Source organism: Schistocerca cancellata, chromosome 5 (assembly GCF_023864275.1).
Source record: "Schistocerca cancellata isolate TAMUIC-IGC-003103 chromosome 5, iqSchCanc2.1, whole genome shotgun sequence".
In the NCBI taxonomy this organism is placed as follows: domain Eukaryota; kingdom Metazoa; phylum Arthropoda; class Insecta; order Orthoptera; family Acrididae; genus Schistocerca; species Schistocerca cancellata.
The window spans coordinates 381889897-381906835 of record NC_064630.1 but is presented as its reverse complement, the minus strand read 5'-3'; the positions used below and the strand labels follow the sequence as shown (position 1 = coordinate 381906835).

Genomic DNA, 16939 nt, shown 5'->3' with positions numbered 1-16939 from the left:
GAAGCTTTCACATGTGATACTGGTCACTGATTCCCCCACCCCCCACCCCCCGACCCACTCCTCCCAAACCGAGAGTATGGTTAGACTGGATATGAAGTGCACAGCTTAAATGGTAGCTCAATATTTCTATTTCACTTCTGTGCAACAAACATTTTGTGGGCTACCTGTCTGAATAAATGTTCCCTCAAGCACTTTGAGTTTTCCATAGAAAGAACTAACTTAACACTTTTTTTTTAAACACTAATCACTGATTATTCTTTTTGCTTTAGTTATTGCATTATTTGTAATCTATTTTATTTATATATATATAATAGAGGGAAACATTCCATGTGGGAAAAATATATCTAAAAAGAAAGATGATGAGACTTACCAAACAAAAGCGCTGGCAGGTCGATAGACACACAAACAAACACAAACATACACACAGAATTCAAGCTTTCGCAACCAATGGTTGCCTCATCAGGAAAGAGGGAAGGAGAGGGAAAGACGAAAGGATTTGGGTTTTAAGTTAGAGGGTAAGGAGTCATTCCAATCCCGGGAGTGGAAAGACTTACCTTAGGGGGAAAAAAGGACAGGTATACACTCGCGCACACACACACATATCCATCCGCATATATATCTTGTGTCTGTGTATATATATATATATATATGTATATATATATATATATATATATATATAAGCTCGCACACACACACACATATCCATCCATACATACAAGACACAAGCAGACATTATAATAGAAGGAAACATTCCACGAAGGAAAAATATATCTAAAAACAAAGATGATGTGACTTACCAAATGAAAGTGCTGGCAGGTCGACAGACACACAAATGAACACAAACATACACACAAAATTCTAGCTTTCGCAACCAACGGTTGCCTCATCAGGAAAGAGGGAAGGAGAGGGAAAGACGAAAGGATTTGGGTTTTAAGGGAGAGGGTAAGGAGTCATTCCAATCCTGGGAGTGGAAAGACTTACCTTAGGGGGAAAAAAGGACAGGTATACACTTGCGCACACACACACATATCCATCCGCATATACACAGACACAAGAAAATGTCTGCTTGTGTCTTGTATGTATGGATGGATATGTGTGTGTGTGCGAGTGTATACCTGTCCTTTTTTCCCCCTAAGGTAAGTCTTTCCGCTCCCGGGATTGGAATGACTCCTTACCCTCTCCCTTAAAACCCAAATCCTTTTGTCTTTCCCTCTCCTTCCCTCTTTCCTGACGAGGCAACCATTGGTTGCGAAAGCTAGAGTTTTGTGTGTATGTTTGTGTTTATTTGTGTGTCTATCGACCTGCCAGCGCTTTTGTTGGGTAAGTCTCATCATCTTTCTTTTTAAATATATATATATATATATATATATAGTTATAATAGAAGGAAACATTCCACGAAGGAAAAATATATCTAAAAACAAAGATGATGTGACTTACCAAATGAAAGTGCTGGCAGGTCGACAGACACACAAATGAACACAAACATACACACAAAATTCTAGCTTTCGCAACCAACGGTTGCCTCATCAGGAAAGAGGGAAGGAGAGGGAAAGACGAAAGGATTTGGGTTTTAAGGGAGAGGGTAAGGAGTCATTCCAATCCCGGGAGTGGAAAGACTTACCTTAGGGGGAAAAAAGGACAGGTATACACTTGCGCACACACACACATATCCATCCGCATATACACAGACACAAGAAAATGTCTGCTTGTGTCTGTGTATATGTGGATGGATATGTGTGTGTGTGCGAGTGTATACCTGTCCTTTTTTCCCCCTAAGGTAAGTCTTTCCACTCCCGGGATTGGAATGACTCCTTACCCTCTCCCTTAAAACCCAAATCCTTTTGTCTTTCCCTCTCCTTCCCTCTTTCCTGACGAGGCAACCATTGGTTGCGAAAGCTAGAATTTTGTTTGTATGTTTGTGTTTGTTTGTGTGTCTATCGACCTGCCAGCGCTTTTGTTTGGTAAGTCTCATCATCTTTCTTTTTAGATATATTTTTCCCACGTGGAATGTTTCCCTCTATTATATATATATATATATATATATATATATATATATATATATATATGTGTGTGTGAAGTAACGCTTTTCAAATCACTATTTGCAATATTTCCTCGTGACCTGTTAGAAATGTAAACACTTGTGACATCACGCTCATCGAAACAAGGCCCATGAGAAAGGCACATTGTAGCACTTTGTTGTTATGAACTATTGCGTAGTTTCTTACACATTTTACTGTCTGCAGATGCTTGTGCGTGCACTATGTTTTGTTTTTGTAAATGGCTTATTTTTGGTGGTTAAGTTTTATTTTAGTGTTATTCTCTCATTTATGTTGTATTGCTGCAGTATTATTCTGCAGTAGTGGGCTAAAATAAAATTCTTTGTTAGAGTATCAGTTCTTACCAGTCAGGAGCGCAAAAAATTGAAAAGTAAAAAACAATGACAAATTCCTGAAATTCTAAAAGTTTCCAGGGGTTATCCGGATTTCTCCCGATGAAAAAAAATTTCAGGTGTTTCCCAGACTTACCGGTTGTCCTGGGGCATATACACCCTCACCATGTACAGTTAAAAAAAAACCTGCCTGCGTGTTTCGATAAGCTCAGGTACCTTCGGCTGTGTACAGCTTGCACCTGTGCAACACATACTGGCAAACAACACCACATGTAACACACTTTTAGGGGGTATTTGTTCTCATTCTATGGGAAAAGTTTTACTTATAGGCCTTTTATATTTTCTGTGTTTGCATACAATTACCGCATACTCTTTTATACATGCATTATAACACTTACTTTTATCGGTTTGGAATGCCAAAATGTTTCTGCCATGAATAAAACAAAAAAGAGCAAATTTGTGTTGTGATGTGGTAGTCACATGACAATCTTTGAGGGTTTGAATTCCAGTAAAATAATTAAATTTACTGTCAGGACACCTCAGCAACACCTCAGCATATGCAAGCCACGAGAGGTAGTGTCCTGGCACTCGTCCAGTATGATGGTTTCAGTGCATGTGAAGTGTCAGCCAGGAGTGGTGTTTGCCCTCACTGTGTCTAGAAGCAGATAAAGCGGTGGTGTGAGATGCATAATTGGCCAGCTTAGAGGGTCGGGCTTTGGAAATGGTCGACACCTTAGCAAGACAATGTGTTAGTTGGAACCTGTATGAAAAGACCACTTCTAATTGCTGTCCAACACAATAATGAGACCACTTCCATTGAAAGCTTGCAAACAATTCACATCTTCTTAAGGGATGCTGGTCTTAGAGCCCATAGGGCTTTTAATAAAGAGACCCTCTCTGATGATCACAAACTTTATAGGCTTGCCTTCACTGAACTGAATGTAGATCATGACTGGTAGCACATCATCTTTTCAGATGAGTCTACATCTACATCCACATTTATACTCCGCAAGCCACCCAACGGTGTGTGGCGGAGGGCCAGTGAATGAGTGAGTGTCTGGAGGTAGTCCACAGTTCACTTGGACCGTGTTACAACCACAGTAAATTGTGCAACATTCATATGTTGGTCGCATCGCAGTCTTGTGCTGGGAGTGGATCTCATTGGCTGGGACAGGGATATTTCATCAAATTTATGGTCATCTCACCATGGATCACTATGTGCACATTATGAAATGTAGTATGGTGACGAGTGTGAGTGGTTCTGCTGGAACTGGATGTGTTTGAAGACACCTTGAACAGTGGGGGGTATCAACCCTACTGTTGTCCCCTGTATGGCCTGCTGGCTGGGACAGATGGTCGGGGATGCCATTTCTTTTCGTAGTAGGACTGCTTTGATTGTCGTTCGTGGCATCCTTACAGTACAGTGGTACGTCGATGACATTCTGTGCCCCATTTTGTTGCCCTACACGGCAAGCCATCTTGGGCTGAAATATCAGCAAGATAATGCCTGCCTACATTTGGTGAGAGTTTTTACTGCTTGTCTTCATGCTTGCTTGCTCTGGTACCGCGTGCCGCGGAATTTGAATCTGCGCCAGACGTCATGGACGTCGAAGACCCATAGAGGTCTCTGCACCATCGCGCGGTAAGCTGTGGCGGCGTGCGCGGCCTCGCCCGCTTTTAGTGTGAGGGTGCCACAGGGGAACACGTGGTCCCAGTGGCCAATAGCGGCGCCCCTGATAGCGTACTGATGCGCCTGCTTCGCGCTCAGCCAGTCAGTCTAATCACGTGTACATCGGTTTACACCTCGCTTCATGCTAGACCGCTTTCTTCCTTGTTCTGTGTGTGAGTGGACATGTTTGTTTCCTTGTGACTCTGTTGTTTGATCTTGTTGTATTCGTTCTGTCTTTCGTTGGTCGTGTCCGTCCTCTCCCGTTGTGCTGTTGTTCACGGGCTTCTCTGCGGGTCCCGCCGAGCTTTTCGTTATTGCTTTCCCGCGACCGTCCTGGTTGCAGTTACAACACTTGCCAAACCCTGTCAGCAAGACTGGCAGATCTCTCCCCAGCTGAGAACATTTGGAGCATTATGGGCAGGGGCATCCAACCAGCTCAGTATTTTGGGGATCTAATACATCTGTTGGGCAGAATTTGGCACAATATCTCTCAGGAGGACATTCAACAACTCTGTCAAGCAGTGCCAAGCTGAATAACTGTGTGCAAAGTTTGTCCCCTCTTGAATACTGGTACCCCCACACACTTCAGGGTGGCGCATGGAACCTTCTCGGCCATAGACCTTTCCATTTGCACCTGTTGTCTTCTCCCATCCATCCACTGGAGGGTCCATGATGACCTGTGTCATAGTGACCAATTCCTGATCTTCCTGCCCCTCCCCTCCCTCACTATCACTCCTCTGGACGCCTGCCCATATGGGCTCACAATAGTGCTGACTACGATGCTTTCGCTTCTGCTGTTGACCTTTTCTCTCTGCCGCATGGAGATATCAATGTGGTTGTCCAGCATACAACTACAGCCATTTTTGCAGCAGCTGATTTAGCGATGCCAGGTTCATCGGACTCATCCTGACAAAAGACAGTACATTGGTGATCCTGAGAAATTGCAGAGGCCATTTGAGAGCATAAGTGGGCACTCCAACACCATAAGCAGCACCCGTCAATGGAGCATCTCATTGCCTTTTAAGTGCCTTTACCAGCTAATAAAAAGGCGGAAGCAAGGATGATGGGAACGGTGCGTTTCAACCATCGGACCTCTCCTTCACAGGTTTGTGCTATGGTAGGACATCTCTATGGATACCAGATGCCTGTAGGTGTACCTGGTATTACCTTGAATGACATTGTCTACACTGACCTAGACACTGTCGCCGAACATTTTGCTGTGCACTATGCTCAAACGTCGATGTCTGAGAATTACAACCTGCCATTTGTATCCTAAAACAGTGGTTGGAACGAAAACAATTATAATTTTCTGCCTGCCACCTGGAGCCATATAATGCTCTGTTCAGTGAATTGGAATTTGTTAGTGTCCTCACCCACTGCCATGATACAACCCCAGAGCTGGACAACATCCACAACCAGATAATCAGGCACCTACTGGATGACTGTCAGTGTCATATCAGTCCCATCTGTAACTGCATCTGGAGCGAGTACGAGTTCCCATCACAGTGGCGGGAAAGCATCATTTTTCCAGTACTGAAACCCAGTAAGCATCCTCTAGAGATGGACAGTTATCACCCAGTAAGGCTCACCAATGTTGCCTGTAAGTTGCTTGAACGCATGGTGAACCAATGGCTGTATAGGCCTCTAGAGTCTCAGGTCTTCCGGCTCCTTCCCAGAGTGGTTTTCGCCAAGGCCATTCCACTACTGATAATCTGGCTTACCTGGAGTTAGCCATCCAAACAGCTTTTGCCTGATGCCAACACCTTTGACATGCAAAAAGCTTATGACACCACATGCAGACACAGCATCCTTACTCCCGATTTTCATCCAGTACTTCCTGTTGCATTGTACGCTCTGGGCTCGAGTAGATGTTTCCCACAGTGAACCCCCCATATCCAAGGAAATGTGGGGTCCTGTATGGCTCTGTACTGAGTGTCCCTCTCTTTGTAGTAGCCATCAGTTGTCTAGCAGCAGCTGTGGGGTACTCAGTATCGTATCACCCTCCTTGTTTGCTGACAACATTTGCCTCTACTATTCCTTCTCTGGATATCGCTGATTATTGACTGTGAGGTGACATACAAAATGCTAAGGCATGGGCCCTCAACCACGGATTTCGATTTTCCGCCGCCAGGACTCGGCGCCATGTGCTTCCGTCAATGTTGTGCTCTTCACGCACAACAAGAACTTTACCTCGATGACCAGCTACTCAATGTGGTGGAGACTGGGCTACGATTCTTGGTTGACAAGGATTCCCCATCTTCACCAGCTTAAGCGAAAGTGCTGGCTGCACCTTAATACACTTTGCTGCCTGAGTAACACCAACTGGGGTGCAGATCACACTACCCTCCTGCAGCTTTACAAAACCCTGATACAATCCCGCCTTGATTATGGGAGTCTGGCATATGATTTGGCATCACCTTCAGCACTGCAGATACTGGATCTGATACAACACTGTACGGTTTGACTTGCGACAGGAGCCCTTCAAACTAGTCCTCTGAACGGCTTACTAGTGGAGGCTGGGGTCCCTCCATTGTGGATCAGGTGCCAAGAACAGCTTAGCATCCGAACTACCGTCTCCTCTATCCAAACACGGTAATCGATCCCCTGCAACGGCGGCCCTGGTCAAAGATCACAATCACAATCTGCGTCTGGTCTATCGTCTTGGAACTTCAGTTGTTACCTTTTCCACCTCTCCTCTGTACCCATTCCCGCACACCTCCCAGGTATGTATCTCAGCCACGGCTTTGTCTTGACCTATCATGAGGTCCGAAAGACTTGGTTCATCCCGAGGCCCTCCGCTGCCAATTTTTGCCCATCCTTGGCACATCCCAGGTTTCAGAAGTTGTCTATACTGATGGATTGATGGTTACCGGTTGTGTAGGCTATGCTTATACTCATGTGGGACACACTCAACTGCTCTCCATGCCAATTGGCTGTAATGTTTTCGCTGCAAAGTTGGTAACCGTCTCTCATGCTCTTGAGCATATCTTTTCATGCACTGGTGGATCCTTTCTCATCTGCATCAACTCCTTGAGCAGTTGGCAACCTCTTGGCCAGTGTTATCCTCGCCATCTCGTGGTAATTGCTATCAAGCAGCCCCTGTATGCCCTTGAACAGTGTGAATGCTCAGTGTCATTTGTCTGGACCTCAGGCCATGTCAGGATCCTGGGGAATGGACTCGCTGATATCCTGGTTAAACTGGCTACTAGTAAACCAACTCTTGAGATCGATATTCTGGAAACAGACCTCAGAATGGTAGATCGGTGTTACACTGTCAAGTTTTAGGTGCCTGGAATATGGAGTCACTCACTCTGACTTTGCCAAACAAACTATAGGTGATACAGGAGACTTTGAATCTGTGGAGGTCCTCCATACAGACCTCTCACAATGACTCTTATCATCCTTTTGGCTCCGCATCACCCTTACTAGGCTGACGCATGGTTATCTCTTCCATAGCGAGGACCCACCTCATTGTCATTGTGGTGCCCATTTGATGGTGGGCCACATTTTGCTGGACTGTCCCAACTTAGCTGCCCTGCTGTGGACTCTTAATATGCATGACTCACTACCCATGGTGTTAGGAGACAATGCCTCAGTGGCTGACTTAGTCTTATGTTTTATTCATGAAGTGGGCTTTAAGGGTGGGCAACTTAAGCTTATCAGCCCACTGAGGGGTTGGCAGAACACACTGTTGCCTCCTTTGCCCAGATCAGGCTGCAGTTGTCTGCACTTGGTGATGCACCCTAGTCCCCACCCTACCTGCTTCTTCACTCTACTCTCCCGAACTCCCCCCCCCCCCCCCCGTCCCCCCCCCCTCACCCCCCCTTTCACGTGTGGTCTGTTAGAGTTGTTCATCTTTTGTCTCTCTCTGCTTCTCTTGCCCTGTCCGTGTTGCTAGTCTTTCCAAAGCAATCTCGGAATAGAGTACCTCTGGTAAGTGACAGGGGCTGGGGGATGTATGGCCACTCATTGCATTCTGCTTGGAGGACATTCTGGTTGCTCCTTAGATGGGGCACCTTGCTTGACTTTCTTCCTCTGTCTCCCTTTCTTCTGTTTGACCCTTACCTCAGCGTTGCTGACACTGGTAGACTTTGGATTTTTCTTCCCCTGGGTTTTGCATGGTTTGATCTACAGTCATATAGACCAGTTTGTCCGAGGACAAAGGCACTGATGACCTAGTAGTTTGGTCCCTTTAAACATCCAACTAACCAATCAGACAACAAGTTTTTGTATGTCCATCCTTATTGACAGGTCGTCTTGGGGACCAAGGCCGTTGACTACTGCAAGAAAATGAAATGCCTGCAACCATCCTTTTGATCTTATTTATTATGTAGCTACCAGTTTTGGCGCCTCAGTACGCCATCTTCAGGCCCAGGTTGATGCTGAAGGGGTTATCACAATCCATATATAAGCTGCATCAGTGGCCAACATAACTGGCTTTTGCAGACTGTAACTGTGATGTCAGCTCTCCAACCATCAACTGCCAACTCCATCAGCTGCCAACTCCATCAACTGCCAGTCCATATTCAGTAGCCACAGTAATATGCGAGAGGTAGTTGTAAAAATAAAAATCATGGGGCATTCTAGTGAATGGTGATGGAATTAATCCCAATACAGATAAAATAAGAGATTCACAGATTTTCTAACTCCGTGGCCCATTAATGATGAGAGAAGCTTTCTCAGAATTTGCTCATACTACAGGTGATTTATAAAAGACTTCTGTATCAAGGCACTGGCCCATGCAAGAACGGTTCTGCGACCGTGTAGGCTGCAGATTCCTAGACTTGCGCCATGGGGTGGTGGGGTTTCGGGTTCCTCTAAATAGGTCAGGTGTCCACTGCACACAGGAGGCGGCTGCACGGGTAGCAGGGGCTGTGTGTCATGGAGTAGGTGGATTTTTAGGTTAGACAGTCTCCGGAAAGATAAAAAAGGGCTCCAGTCTCAAAGGGTACAAGGCGAAGAAACGATGAGAATCGACCAAGCAGCAGTCGGTATTGTAGTTGTAAATTGTCATAGCTGTGTTGGAAAAGTACCTGAGCTTCAAGCACTGATAGAAAGCACTGAAGCTGAAATGGTTATAGGAACAGAAAGCTGGCAAAAGCCAGAGATAAATTCTGTCGAAATTTTTGCAGATGCGCAAACTATGTTTAGAAAGGATAGATTAAATAAAGTAGGTGGTGGTGTGTTTGTGTCTGTTGGTAGTAGTTTATCTTGTAGTGAAATTGAAATAGATAGTTCACGCGAATTACTATGGGTAGAGGTTATACCTAACAGCTGTACCAAAATAATAATTGGCTCCTTCTACCGACCCCCAACTCAGATGATATAATAGCTGAATGGTTCAAAGAAAACTTGAATCTCATTACAAATAGGTATCCCACTCATACAGTTATAATTGGTGGAGACTTCAATCTACCCTCGATTTGTTGGCGAAAATACATGTTTAAAGCCGATGGTAGACAGAAAACATCTTCCAAAATTGTACTAAATGCTTTCTCTGAGAATTACTTTGAACAGTTAGTTCATGAGCCCACATGAATTGTAAATGGTTGCGAAAACACACTTGACCTCTTAGCCATAAATAATCCTGATCTAATAGACAGCGTCATGATGGATACAGGGATTAGTGAACACGAGGTCATTGTAGCCAGGCTCAAAACCATATCAACCACACCCATTAAAAATAAAGGCAAAATATATCTATTTAAAACAGCAGATAAAAATTCGCTTGATGCCTCCCTAAGAGAGAGTCTCCATTCCTTCCAAGATAATTATGTACATATAGACCAGATATGGCTCAAATTCAAAGATAAAGTATCGACAGCAATAGATAGATTCATACCGCATAAGTTAATAAGAGACGGGACTGATCCACCATGGTACACAAAACAAGTCAGAACACTGTTGCAGAAGCAACGAAAATGCACGCCAAATTCAGAAGAACGCAAAATCCCCAAGACTGGCTAAGTTTCATGGAAGCTCAAAATTTAGTGCGGACGTCAAAGCGAGATGCTTTTAATAGTTTCCACAATGAAACATTGTCTCAAAATATGGTAGAAAACCCAGAAAGATTCTGGTCATATGTAAAGTGCACCAGTGACAAAAAACAGTCAAAACCGTCACTGCGTGATTACGATGGAAATGTTACCAATGATGGTGCCACTAAAGCGTAGTTACTAAATACAGTTTTCTGTAATTCCTTCACGAAAGAAGATAAGTAAATATTTCAGAATTCGAAACCAGAACAGCTGTTAGAATGAGTGACATAAAATTAGATATCTTAGGTGTTGCAAAACAACTCAAATTACTTAAGAAAGGCAAGTCTTCCGGTCCAAATGGTATACCAATGAGGTTCCTTTCAGAGTATGCAGACTCAATAGTGCCTTTCTTAGCAATTACATGATTGATGAAAGGTCTGTTCCTAAAGACTGGAAAGTAGCACAAGTCACAGCAATATTCAAGAATGGAAATAGGAGTGACCCATTGAATTACAGACCCATATCACTGACCTCAATTTGCAGTAGGATTTTGGATCATATACTGTACTTGAACATTATGAATCACCTTGAAGAAAATGACTTATTGATACATAACCAACACGGATTCAGTAAATATTGTTCTTCTGCAACACAGCTAACTCTTTATTCACATGAAGTAATGAGTGTTGTCAACAAGGGATCTCAGATCGATTCCATATTCCTAGATTTCCACAAGGCTTTTGACACCGTTCCTCACAAGCGACTATTAATCAAATTGCATGCATGTGGAGTATAGTCTCAGTTGTGTGACTGGATTCGTGATTTCCTCTCAGAGAGGTCACAGTTTGTAGTGATAGACTCTAAATCATCGAGTAGAAAAGAAGTGATATCTGGCGTTCCGCAAGGTAGTGTCATAAGCCCTCTGCTGTTCCTGATTTACATAAATGATCTAGGTGATAATCTGAGCGGCCCCCTTAGATTATTTGCAGATGACACTGTAAGTTACCGTCTAGTAAAATCATCAGACAATCAGTTCCAATTACAAAATTATCTAGAGAGAATTTCTGTATGGTGCGAAAAGTGGCAATTGGCACTAAAATAAAAGTGCAAGGTCATCCACATGGGTACTAAAAGAAATCAGATAAATTTTGGGTATATCATAAATCGCACAAATCTAAGGGCTGTCAATTTGACTAAATAGCTAGGAATTACAATTACAAGACCACATAGATAATATTGTGGGGAAGGCGAAACAAAGACAGTGTTTTGTTCGCAGAACACTTAGAAGATGCAACAAACCCACTAAAGAGACAGCCTACATTACCACTTGTCCATCCTCTGCTAGAATATTGCTGCGCAGTGTGGGATCCTTACCAGGTAGGAGTGACGGAGGATATTGAGAAAGTGCAAAGAAGGGCAGCTCGTTTTGTATTATCGTGCAATAAGGGTGAGAGTTGCACTGATATGATACGCAAGTTGGGGTGGCCGCCACTGAAACAAAGGCGGTTTTCTTTGCGGCGAGATCTATTTATGAAATTTCAATCACCAACTTTCTCTTGCGAATGCAAAAATATTTTGTTGACACCCACCTATGTAGGGAGAAATGATCATCGTAATAAAATAAGAGAAATCAGCGCTCAAACAGAAAGATTTAGGTGTTCCTTTTTCCCATGCACCATTCGGGAAGAGTGGAATGGTAGAGAAGTAGTATGAAAATGGTTGGATGAACCCTCTGCCAGACACTTAAGTGTGAATTGCAGAGTAATCATGTTGAGGTAGATGAACTATTGCATGGAGACACACATTTTTCCTGGAATGAAGTGCAAGGAAGATCTTTCCTCTTCCTTAATGAGGTGATCTCCATTGTATAAGGTGAATACTGAGACATAATTCACACTGCTGCTAGCAGTTGTTGATAGGTGCAGTTCTTGTGCAAATTCAGGAAGGTGCTGAAAAGGTGATGGCTTCTGCTTCCAGAGTACTTTCAAAGCCCAAGATGAACTACTCTACAACTGAGAAAGAGTGCTTTACAGTTGTTTTGAAGTCCAACAAGTTCTGTCCTTATTTAATTGGCAAACCATCCACCATTGTGACAGACCACCATTCTCTATGTTGGCTGACTAGTCTGTGGGAGCAGTTGGGTCATCTGGCAAAATGGGCACTGAGACTTCAGAATTATGATATCACAGTGACATACAAAAGTGGACGCAAGTAAAACAAGGGTGTCATCTGCCTTTCAATCCAATATTGGTACACAGCAGCATCAATGAAATCTCAGTCATTTCTGGATGTTGCTGCTGAACAAAGGGAAGATCCATCGCTGCTGAAAACCATAGAAGCTTTGAAGGAGGAGGAACCAACTAAAGTAGAATTCCAATTAACATACAAAGCATTGTATAAGAGGAACTGTGAGCCAGTAGTGTGGAAATTGTTGCTTGTTATCCAAGCACATGTGCACAAAGCTCTAATTTTCACCCTTTGCCTTTATAGTTGTAGAATGGACTGTTTACTGTAGATATTTCAGTGTCTTTTATTATCTTCGAGATGTTGTCTTTGAAAGAGCAGCAATTGTTTTTTGAGAATGGTCCAAATCACAAATATGAAACGTTTGTGACCGAGTTTGGATTATTTAAACCATCTTCAAGTATATTTGATGAAAGATTATTGATTCTGCAACTGTGACAATGTTTAATTAAGAATAACAGTTTATTTGACAATAGTGCAGCTCTAAGAGAACTTTTGTAACCCCATTTGAAGGTGCTTTAAATAAACTGAAACTGGTAACACATGTTAAATATAGACTACAGGCTTTCTGTAGAGAATTATGCTTTGGACCATGGCCTAATGCCTAGAATACAACTATCAGCAATATTGCAAATGTTAAATAATTGTGAATAAGACTGTTTCCAAAAAAGCCCTTTCACTGTTTTCTTGCTCTCCAATTATTCAGGTAATTTGTATTGAGGAGAGTTTTACTAATGTAATGTTAAGCAAATTCTATTATTTTAAATATTAATTAATTTTACATTTTGACTATGTTTCAGTTTTGCAACCAGTAGAAAAAGATTCAATTGTCCCACAAGTATTAGAAAATGGTCCTCTCGTGGTTGCTGATTTCCACACAGGGCTAGCCTTGTACCTAAGATTAAATATACAAAGTGAAGCAGCAGCATGGCAGAAAGCAATTCACAGAGCAGCAGTTAATAATGGCTTGCATCTCCATGAGCAGCAACTGACTCGAGATGATGTTCCTGTTATTGTTGACAAATGCATTAATTTCGTATATGCTCATGGTAAGTAGTTAATGCTACTTGGTCTTTAACACCGACAAAAGTAAGATGTTAAAGTTATATGTTTTCATCTTATTAGCTTTATGTTGTATATTGGCAACCCTGTATACAGTTATTTTTTGACTGTTTATAATTTATAAGTGACTGTGGTCTTTCTTTCATATCATGGTTAGTGAAGTTCTGAATCTTCCAGTTTGTTTCAGTGTTTCACCTATTACATTCCATCCTGAACTGCCCGTTAATGCTTCTCTTCTCAGAACATATTGCAACAAGTTGAAACATAGGAAGTGGAAATAAATCCTTATTCTGTTATCCTTCGTAATATAAATACTATTTTTTTCCTTTGTCTTCTTTCTTTTACTACATAAACATTAAATATCGAAATTCTTTCTCTGGCTGTGATTTTTTTGAAGTCTTATTATTGGAAAAGTACTTTACATTTGACTTATGATAATTGTGTAAACTTTCTTGTAGAAACATTTTCTGTAAGGAAATAGGTAGATAGTGTAGAAGTGTTATGTTTAAGAAAATATTCAAAATTTAAGACTAATGAGTACCTCTTGCACTTAAAAATCCAACCCCACTAATGATTATTTTAGGGTTGGCACACTGTATTTGAAAACTCTCGTTTGTCTCCGTATAAGGAACATCTTGTCTTCTTTTGTTTAGTTCAAGAAATATCTGAAATTGTTAGAGTCTTAAAATGTAATCTTTTTGAGAATCCTTTGTTACTGTGCTGTAGCTCTGATTCTTCTGTAACCACAAGTGTATACTTGTCATACGAAAGATTTAAAATATTTCAGACGTAAAATTTGACTGTCAAGAAATTTCTTTGTGGGGAAGAAAAGAGTGGGCCTGAAATCTGCTCCAGAATGTGGAACCTAGTAATGAATGACATGTGCAGACATTGGTTATAGAAGTCTACACAACATCCCATTGTGAAAATCCCCTCATTGCCACTCTGGAAATGCCTGCCACACAATGGTCTCGTCATCTAGCAACGAGGAAGTAGTCCCTGGGTGCCATCTCAGGAGAATATAGGGGTGAGGGAAAATTTAATTGCCTAAAGAAGCAGCATGTGTGGCTGTGCCCTGAGCAGAATGACCCAGGGCATTGCCGTGGAGCAAAAACACTGCTTTGGACAGCTTCTCTTGACGTTACATCTTAACAGCCACCTGTAACATTGTCAAGAAATTTCATTAGTGCATCTGTCTGTGATGATTTGAGTATACTCTGTAGGCACTACACATAACACTCACTTTGCATCACCTTGTCTAATGATGGCTGTGTCTTCACCTTGTTTTGGTGGTAATGAATCCATGTTTCCACTGCTTATTTGATGGCTGTTACAGCTAGTCCGTAATGCATATTTGTTCAAATTGTCATCAAAATGAGCTTTTGTTTACCATTACAACCATTTTGCTATTGGATAAAAATTATATTCTGTAAGATACGCCTAGGCTAAGAGGAATTGTGTTGTTTAAGATGGACTGTTCTAAAATACAAATCCTAAAGTCTGTCATCCCTCTGTGGTCAGATCTTGTAAGCTACCACTAGACAACATTTCAGTCATGATTCACAAATCAAAAAAATTATTCATAAATTTTTACGTGAACATCGGTTCTCTTTTTATGATTTTAATATGAAACATCTCCAAATCAGTGGGGAAAACTACATAGAAAACTGAGGTGCTTATGTTTAGTTCTGCTCCAAATAGTAATACAGTTGCAAATGAGGCTAAAAGTCAGAGTTTATGAAACTTAATACTGATATTTGTTGGAATATGAAAAGGTTGAATTAGTTGACCAGGGAAAGAACGACCTATTCTGCTTATGCCATATGTTTACAGTGATGAGTATATAAGCTGAAACAGCCTTTCTTTTTCTGTGTGTACCAAGTTTTCTTTATATGTTTTAGCTGTAATAATTAATATTTGTATGGTAACAGAAGGGGATTATGCCAGCAGTAAAAGTCTGAATTTACAATGCGAGAAAATGATACACAAATATTGCTTTACACACATTGTATTATGTTGTACTGCATGCTAATTGACAGCAGATAAATTCTGTGATATATCCTTATGTAAGGCAAATGAGGGATCCTTCTTTTATACAGAGAGATCTTTTAGTGTACCAACCAAATTATGAATTTCTGGGCATGCTTATTTCTCAGAATATATCATCATTGGTTCCTGTTTTATTAATGTGCATTTAAGTATGGAAGCATACACTATTGTTTTCAAAACATTTTCTTCTGCTTTCAGGTCTAAATTCAGCTTATGTTGGCATTCTTCATGAGATTAACTGTGTACATAATTTTTATGCTGGATACGGGTCTTACAGTGCAGGCTTTCATGACAGTAGTTACATCCTTGGAGTTTTGTGTTTCATGAGCATTATTTTCTGCCAAAGGCATGTTCCTGTGCCTGACATTTTATCTCCTAATGCTCTGAGGATGTCTCCAGCATTAGGAAACAAAACATTAAGCACAGAAACATACCATAGACTATTGCCCATAAAACAGAAATCATCAGGTATAGGGTTCTGTTACTATTGCTTTTTCACTTTATTTTTTTTTATTTTTTTATTTTTTTTTACTAGCAAAACAAAGGTGTTTCCAAGAACTATGCAAGTATGATAAATTTAGTTGTGGGCAAACTGTAAGGATGGCCAAAGAAATGTGCAGGTGGCACTGCATGTAACTGAAACAACCAAAAACATCAGTTGACAGCAGGGTGCTGTATAAACCGTGCAACATACCATAACAACTAGAAATGTGCAACAAGATTCAATTTCCTGTGACTGCTCCATTAAAAGTAATCTAATTTCTGACTTCTGGAAAGTTCATAGCTCTGGAACTTTTAATGTCAATGAAACATGGCAGTGAAACTTACTACTTACTGGCACTGAAGTGATTAAAAATGAGAGGCAAGTATTTTGAGAACTCAACTAGATTAGGATGGTGACATTTCATAGACCTACTGGAGGATTGGGATCAAACAGAACTGACAGTGGACCAACAGTAGCTTCCAAAACTGTGTTCAGGTGCCAAAAGAGGAAGACATGAAAAGGTCTTGCCAGACTACATTGTGTACTGAAAACATAAATGTTTGAAGAATATTGATGAGAATCCCATTGAAACTATTTTCTGTAGACATGGTTAACTGATAGATGCCAAGAGGTTAGTTTGTATCAGTGGCAGCTGGTTATCATGTACTAATGTGATACAGCACACCGTAAATATCAGACTATAATTATGCCATTTCTCTTTGAAAGCATGCTGATATGCAAATAAAATGAAGGAAAACATTTTTTTGTAGCACTCTCTGTGCAATAACTAGAAACTGGTGTCGAGTGTTGAAATGATGGTCAGCTGCATTCCAATTGACTCAGAGAAGTGATGCAGCTCTCTGTTTTCTACTGCGCGTACTCTGGTATGATGTCATACCTTCTGACACTATGAGTGCTACATTGCTCACAGTGCAGACCTAGAGTATGAGCATTTTTTAAGTGATGTTGCCGTGATGGCATCATGGGAGACTGATCTAAATGACAGACTGCCAGTTCACAATCTGGGTCTGATTTAATTTTATTTTATTTCTCGCATTGTTACA

The 16939-nt window shown here is 41.4% G+C and overlaps 1 protein-coding gene across 1 annotated transcript in view; it reads left to right on the top strand.

The window, feature by feature from the left end:
* Positions 1-16939, top strand: part of LOC126187406 (arf-GAP with Rho-GAP domain, ANK repeat and PH domain-containing protein 2) — a 142110-nt gene that overhangs the window by 29778 nt on the left and 95393 nt on the right. Inside the window, exon 4 of the mRNA XM_049928471.1 lies at positions 13081-13329. Within this exon, the coding sequence (XP_049784428.1) occupies positions 13081-13329 (249 nt within the window). The remainder of the gene's footprint in view (positions 1-13080; positions 13330-16939) is intronic.